The following is a 7,243-nucleotide window of genomic DNA, read 5'->3' as shown; positions in this document are numbered from 1 at the left end:
GACTCGACCTCTGCTTGGAGAGTAATACATTGTACCTGTTACAATCGTTGAGCAATAATCTTGACTTGACTTAATGTTCGCCTGGTTTTCGATGTTTTTTCCTCCGAATATGGTCAACTGACGAGAAAGTCCAGATTGGGTAATATGTTATGTTACTTGTAAAGGTAACATTAGCGAGGTAGCTATGACCTCCATGGTAGTGAAACTATTGGATATCTGTACTCTTTGCACCAATATGGAAGCCATAAGTGAAGTTGCCAACTTGGTAAGTGGTACTAATTAAATAGACAACACTAGTGTCACTTTTACAACACAAGCGCAGTCCTAGATCTTGGCTACAGGAATGAATGGCTGTGATACCATCCTTTGTTGCTCCGATTCTTGTTACAACGTACTATGGTTTCAATTTTCAAACTCAACCATCTTTATAATAATATCGGCATCATTTTTTTCTCCCTTATTTTTGCGGTCTGCAAAGGCTGCCACGAAAACATAACCTTAGTGTACGACGTTGAAACTGAACTCGTCATAACGTTACGATTTAGCAAACTCAAGTTAAAAGAAGCACAAGACACTCTAGGAGTCTAGGTTAAATGCTCGGACCCTGTATGCACCGCGAGGGCACGGATCCTGGATTCTGATAAGCGCCCCCATGCGATTAGAAGCATCACTGCAGTTCCTCACGTGGTTCAAAATGGCTGCGCTCTTACGATCAGCGAAGTTGGTGCGTTTAATACCGGCTGTAAGTCGCCAAATTGGACAAAGCACAACCAGGCTATCTTCGTCGAACGCACTTCTTGTATCAAAGTACCTAAAGAAAGCGCAGTTTCCTCGGTAAGTGTCCTTGTTTGGCTGTTTTACCACGATGTTTTGCAGACGACCGGCGTGCGCATGGGGTGGAGGTCATATGTGTTGTTGCACACATGGCCGGTCAAGGCGGTATGAACGTGAACATAGCAACAAACTAGCTTGTGTCCAACAACAGAGGACATAAAAACTAGAAATAGTGTTGTCAGCAAGTCAGGACACTTCGGTAGTTGTATTAACGTTAGAATGATTATTATAAACATTTCTTTCACAAAGATACGATGATGGGTGGGGGGTGTATGTATGTAATTTGACGTGACATGAATTTATTATATAAGAAATAAACCTTTTCAAATACTAAACGAAATGAAAGCTAATACAAAACCCAGCAGTTATTTATATAGTGAGAAATTCACTATTACATGCAACATTGTAGTACAAGTTAAGAGAATGTATCCAAGCTACAGTACCCCAAATATAATGTTATACAACTGCCCCCCTCCCCCTTCTCCCTATTCTTTAGCCCCAGATACCTGTGCACAACATTACACAGACCGCAAGATGTCAAGGAACAGGAGGACGCAGAGCCACAGGTCTCGTCACGGGATGCAGTACGCCAGGCCGCCATGTTTGAACAGCTCCTACGCGAACTGGATTTTTCAGTCAGAAGAACGGGCAGAATTGTCAAGTCGAAGTTAGAGAGAGTGTTCAATGCCGTGGTTGCTTCAGGTAGGGTATAACAATATTAGGAGGTTGTTCATGATTCAAAGTATGCATGTGCAAGGTCAAACGCGAATGCCCCTGCCTTTTAAACAGTTCTTGTCATGATAACTACACTTACATTTGTACATGGACACATGCATGTTCGTATGCGTATGGCTTCCGGCCAGTTTGCATATCACAGCCTTGTCAGAACCGGCCGGCAGGCGGCAGGAATCACCGGCTACTCTCATTTCTCCGCCGGGTACTTTTGCATCATTGTCCATACATACATGTATTTTGTTTATGTCTCAGGGGTCTTCACCTTTGACCTTGTGCATGCGTACTTTGCAGGCTTTTAGCTAGGAATTAATTTTAGGGCGTCCAAAGTAATCAGAGTGATCTGCGGCGCGAGCATTGCGGGGGTCCGGGGGAAAATTTTGAAATCATAACCCTCTGAAATGCTATTTCCTGCATTTTGAGGTGCATATTTTGTAGAATTCAGCCAAGATTTTTTTGTTTCTATTACAATATGTTTGCCCTGACTGAGGCTGGGAGGAAAAATTTGGGCGTCCGTAGTGCGTCTTGCTTAAAAGTATTGCGTCCGATTTCTTATGTTTGTTAGGACAGTGCGTCTAAATGACGCGTTGACGCATGCCTAGCTAAAAGCCTGGTACTTTGTATTGAGGAATACCTCATAAATTTATTATTTATTTTGATAGAAACAATGGGGTTCAGGGGCTGCATTTCATTATTCATTCACCATAATCATATTTCATTCACCATAATCTATAGGGAAAGTTTTCTTCCATCCCTGAAATTCCTAGAAAGGTCGACACATTTTGGTTGTTGAGTTCATGAATTTAGCATAATGCTCAGCTGAGGAAAGTATACATGCATCTTACTCTACTTGGATCTAGTCATCCATTTTTTTTTTTTTTTCTAAATCATGTTCGTAGGGCCTGATGTTACCATCATGTTGATGACGAGCAACCCATAGCGATAACTGTAGCAGCATCTCTTCTCCCTAAGTCAGAAACATCAAGCTTAAGCAAGCTTGACTTCACTGACTCAATAGGCGAAGCAGGGGTTACGAGGCTGCTCGGGAAATCCCCTACCCCATTTTAGCCGGAATGGTTTGATCCGCCACATCGCACCATCGCACATGTGGCGGGTTCTTTTACGTGCCCGGGGTGTGGCTCTCCCCAAACACGGGACCTCCATTTAACGTCCTATCCGAGGGACGACTCATTTTCACTTGAGTAAAGTGAGGAAAGTCGTGTAAAGTGCCTTTCCCAAGGGCACAAGACCGGCAACACGGAGGCGGATTCGAACCGGCGACCTCTCGGTCACGGGCCGAATACACTACCACTGTGCTACACGGCCCCATTTTGGTTTTATCATCTCTCTCCAGACCAGGTCACTTCCAAGCAGGCCCTGATGCTGTTCCGTAGCTGTACCATGCTGTCTGAGGAGACCAAGGACAGCAAACTGGCACTCATGGACCAGATGTGGAACAAGATGGAAGAGATGGGTATGCTCTTGTCTTCTGAATCTCTGCATCTTACAGTTACAGCACTCAGAAATATGCTAGTGACCCATTCTACCATCGTGGCCTCTTTTAGTAAAACTGAGTTTTATGTGGTCCCTTATATGGGTTATTTTTGCACATCTGACCATTAAAATCCTGTCTAAAATGACCACCCATCTACTAAGACCATTTTTTAAACTCGCCTGAGACAGGTTTGAAGTATTTTAGTTAATTATTGTATGCAAATGTTCATTCCATTGTCATTTTTCCTGTAAAAATTTTATCTGTATACAGTACTCATTAGTTTGTAACTCGTATGCACCCAAACAAACCACAAGATGTTAGAAGTCATTCATAGTCCTACATGTATCTGATGTCTACCTTATCCCATAAGTTTGAAGGAAGAAAAAATAGTATATACTCATGAAATTAATGGGGTATGCTTGAGAAGCTTTTGAGTGGCAGTCAACTCTGATTGTCATGTGACAATGGGAAAGATTATCTTCGATGAATTTTAATTTTAATGTCCTTTTCCTTTTTTAGGTGCTAAGTATGATGTGGGTCACTACAATGCCCAGCTGAAGGTCTACCTGGACAGTGAACACAAGTTTTCAGCCACTGACTTTCTGGCTAACATGGAAGCAAAGGACATACAACCTAACAGAGTAGGTGTTAGTTGGGGCTTATATGTTAGGGCTAATTAAATTAGCCCAATACCACAATACTGCAAACATTCAACCATGGGACAATTTCTGCATTTACTGTACAGGGCTCGAAATACTGGGTGCATGTGCACCCAGGTGCACCCAAAATTGGAACTGTGCACCCAATTTTTTTCAGTGGGTGCACAGGGTGCACCCAAATATTTTCTTAGGTTTATGTATGGAGAGGTATCAAGTATGCTAGTATACATCATATTCTTGACATCTAAGTGTTAAAAAGATAATAAAAATGTCTGTCATGTTACTTGTATAAGAATTTGATAGCTTGTAACTTGGTTTTGTTAGTAGGATTTCTTGACATTCTACTTAAATCTAAGTGGTGCACCCAAAAATGTTTTGGTGCACCCAATTTATTAAGCTGGGTGCACCAGTGCACCTAATCCCAAAAATGAATTTCGAGCTCTGCTGTATCGGGCCCTACTAGTGATTATATATGTAACATTTTCATTCTTGCTGATATATAGTAACTGTATTTAACATGTTATTTTTGTTTGAGTTCTTGTGATCAAAACTGTAGAGCTTTCTTGACTGACAGTTGAACTTGACCTGACTTCCCTTCCAGGTGACGTACCAACACCTGGTCATGGCGTACTGCCAGCAGGGAGACATAGAGGGGGCCAGGTATGGACCCTTGAGGAACACTTTATGATTCATTGTTTAATTGTGAGATGACTTTGTGGACTGTTGAATAGGATGGATTCTTGATAAATTTTAGCGTTAGCCATATATATGTAAGAGATTGTTGAGGCTCGCATAGTTCCTAAATCATTTCCTGATCATGTAGAGTATGAGCAACTCTAGTGATACACATATACTACATTACTAAATGTCCTGTTTCTTTCAGGAAAGTGTTGGAGTTTATGAAGACAAAGGACTTCCCTATCACTGAGGCTGTTTTCAATGCACTCATCACCGGACATGGCCGAGCAGGGTAATTGTATATAAGATGGTGTCTTTTATCCTCTGACACTCTTGTTAAGTTCCTGCCTAACCATTGTCATATGGCACCCATAGAGTATGAAATAGTCATGTCAGCAGTACCTAGCTGTGTATTTATTTGCCTATGATGTATTGATTCATAAATCAATGACTATTACTATTAGGATAGCTTTTGCCAAGACTTGGAAACGTACGTGGTGAACATCTTACTAAAAGTGAATCTACAGTACCTTAATGTATGCCTATGCCTTGAAACTTGACTTCTATTTGCTCCTTTCATTTTTAGGGACATAGAAAATGCAAAGGGGATCTTGGATGTTATGAGGTAAGTCCAAATATCTACCTATTGTGAAGTGTGCTCAGATACAATGTAATTGACTCAGTATACGACTTTGTTCTAAGCAAATTGTTTACTGAAGATGTACAGCGTTGTAATTCTGATGTAAGACATTTTAGTGAGACAAGCTGTAACTACTATAACTAACATAATAATTTTCTTGTTGTGTGTAACAGAAACACTGGAATAGAGCCCAGTCTAGACACATATACTGCCCTACTGTGTGTCTTTGCTGAACATGGGGACATACAGGCCATTGAAGAGGTAGGCCTCATTCTGTGTTGCTTAAATAATAAAACATGTTATGTGTGAATGTCCAATTATCAAATGCATGTCTTTTTTTAGCTCTTGCTAAGAAGTTGCCTCTGTTTGAAGGTTTTTGATAAGATATGCTTAAATTGTATAAGCCATAGATCTCATGGATGTTCACAAAAATTGTTTCCTGCTCCTCCCTTCTGTTAAGGTTTTCTGTTTTTAGTCTTCTTCTTAACTTGCACCAACACTGAAGAAAATCAGCTTGTACTTCCTTTGTTTGTTGCTAGAGGTTGCTTTTGTACTGGGAAATTGAATTGAATATATAATTGTACGTGTTGTTTTTGTTTGCCTTGTACAGTTTATATCAGAGCTGGAAAAGACTGAGACTAGTCTGATGGACAGTGACTACCTTCAGCTAGTGTACAGTCTGGCCACACATGGGCACTCACAGTACATACCACAGGTTAGTACTGTCTGTTTTACATGTACGCACAAGAATTTTTGCATAGTTCACAGTGATACAAAATAAAGGGAATTCTGAATATCAAAATTTCAAATCACCAAAAAGAAGAGTTTTTGCAATACTGTAAATGCCTCTGACCTCTAAGTCTGCAGGGAATTAAGTTTGCATAAATTGTGTTCAGAGTTCTCAATTCTAACAAATGGTAGATGGCCAGAAGACAGAACCATCATTTTTGCTGTGGTTTGGGGCTTACAGGGAAGAGGTCATAGCAAACAGTGCAAACATTAAACCACCACAAATATTTATAGTACATAAACCTAAAAGAATAATGCGAGGTGTTTGTTCATGTTCATTGAAGACTTAGGGTTCAAAAAGAACAGCAGTTACCACAAAAGTCTTACATGTACTCTTTGATGTCCATTCTCACTTGTGACATCATAGTTCCTTGAGAAGATCCGTCACGACCAGGGGTACGTGCAGGACGCCATCGCCACCGTGTCCCAGCTGATCATCGCGGAATGCGATGACGCAGCATTTGAAGTGTTCCTGACCCTCCCCGCTGTGGGCAGTGCTGGGGAGGAGGGGAGTACAGGGGACCCCAACAACGGCTACTTCTTCATCAGGAACATGGTGTATCACCAGAGGGTAGGCAGTGGTCATGTCTTCATCTTTCTCTGTTCTGTCATCAATCCATCTTTTCATTTGGCTTATCTTATTCATTCATTTGTGGTTTGGAATATCACAAAAGAGTGCACATTCTCCATGAAGAGTTTTTTAGTTTAGCAATCTAGTAAAGTAGTGAAGTTGTTCGGCAATCAAATGAAATTAAAATTGCTTGCTAAGATTTCCATAGTCTTCTGCAGCTATTTCTTTTTTCTGTCCTCTATTCCTTCTTTTTTCATAGTTTCTCCATCATTCATGCATTCCTTCTGTCCTTCCATGTTTCTTTCCTATTACCATTTTTTTTACCACTGAGTATCATGGACAAACATGCTATATACTATTTAAAAAACATGCTGTAAGTTTTCTCTTGATATTTTGTTGTTGCAACTCAAAGCAAAGATGTTGCCCCTAATCCTAAGTCAATTTTTACCCCCCTCCCCCTAGCCCATAGACACCCTAGTGAAGCACTGTGACCAGCTCCAGGAGAGGGGAATCCACACTGTTCCCCTGCAGTTTGCACTGAAATGTGCCCTACAGGATAACAATGCTGGTACGTTAATCACAAACAGTTCATGTTAATGTGTTCCCACCTTTTTTTTGTATATATGTCAGAGTAGTGATTGTGATCTGGTAGAATCAGATACATTCTATCAGTAGGGATCTTCATCAGAGTCTCTGTCGACAAAAACTCTGATCAGGATGATACGGATGTGAAAGGGTATGCCCCCATTGATAAGTCCTACATTACTTGTCAATCCGATTTGAGTGACATGAATTTTGGTTCAAATTTTCTGACTGCCTTACAGAGTTTGACTGGGATGTTTACC

The 7,243-nt window shown here is 40.8% G+C and overlaps 1 protein-coding gene across 1 annotated transcript in view; it reads left to right on the top strand.

Moving 5' to 3' along the window:
* Positions 1 to 647: 647 nt before the first annotated feature.
* Positions 648 to 7,243, top strand: part of LOC118428244 (leucine-rich PPR motif-containing protein, mitochondrial-like) — a 23,798-nt gene continuing 17,202 nt past the window's right edge. The window contains exons 1-11 of the mRNA XM_035838253.1: positions 648 to 834; positions 1,331 to 1,536; positions 2,921 to 3,040; positions 3,581 to 3,702; positions 4,322 to 4,380; positions 4,604 to 4,690; positions 4,985 to 5,023; positions 5,212 to 5,299; positions 5,649 to 5,753; positions 6,195 to 6,398; positions 6,861 to 6,966. Coding sequence (XP_035694146.1) covers positions 653 to 834; positions 1,331 to 1,536; positions 2,921 to 3,040; positions 3,581 to 3,702; positions 4,322 to 4,380; positions 4,604 to 4,690; positions 4,985 to 5,023; positions 5,212 to 5,299; positions 5,649 to 5,753; positions 6,195 to 6,398; positions 6,861 to 6,966 — 1,318 coding nt within the window. The 5' untranslated portion in view covers positions 648 to 652. The remainder of the gene's footprint in view (positions 835 to 1,330; positions 1,537 to 2,920; positions 3,041 to 3,580; positions 3,703 to 4,321; positions 4,381 to 4,603; positions 4,691 to 4,984; positions 5,024 to 5,211; positions 5,300 to 5,648; positions 5,754 to 6,194; positions 6,399 to 6,860; positions 6,967 to 7,243) is intronic.

Source organism: Branchiostoma floridae, chromosome 1 (genome assembly GCF_000003815.2).
Source record: "Branchiostoma floridae strain S238N-H82 chromosome 1, Bfl_VNyyK, whole genome shotgun sequence".
NCBI classification, from domain to species: domain Eukaryota; kingdom Metazoa; phylum Chordata; class Leptocardii; order Amphioxiformes; family Branchiostomatidae; genus Branchiostoma; species Branchiostoma floridae.
This window is presented reverse-complemented; position numbering and strand designations above follow the sequence as displayed.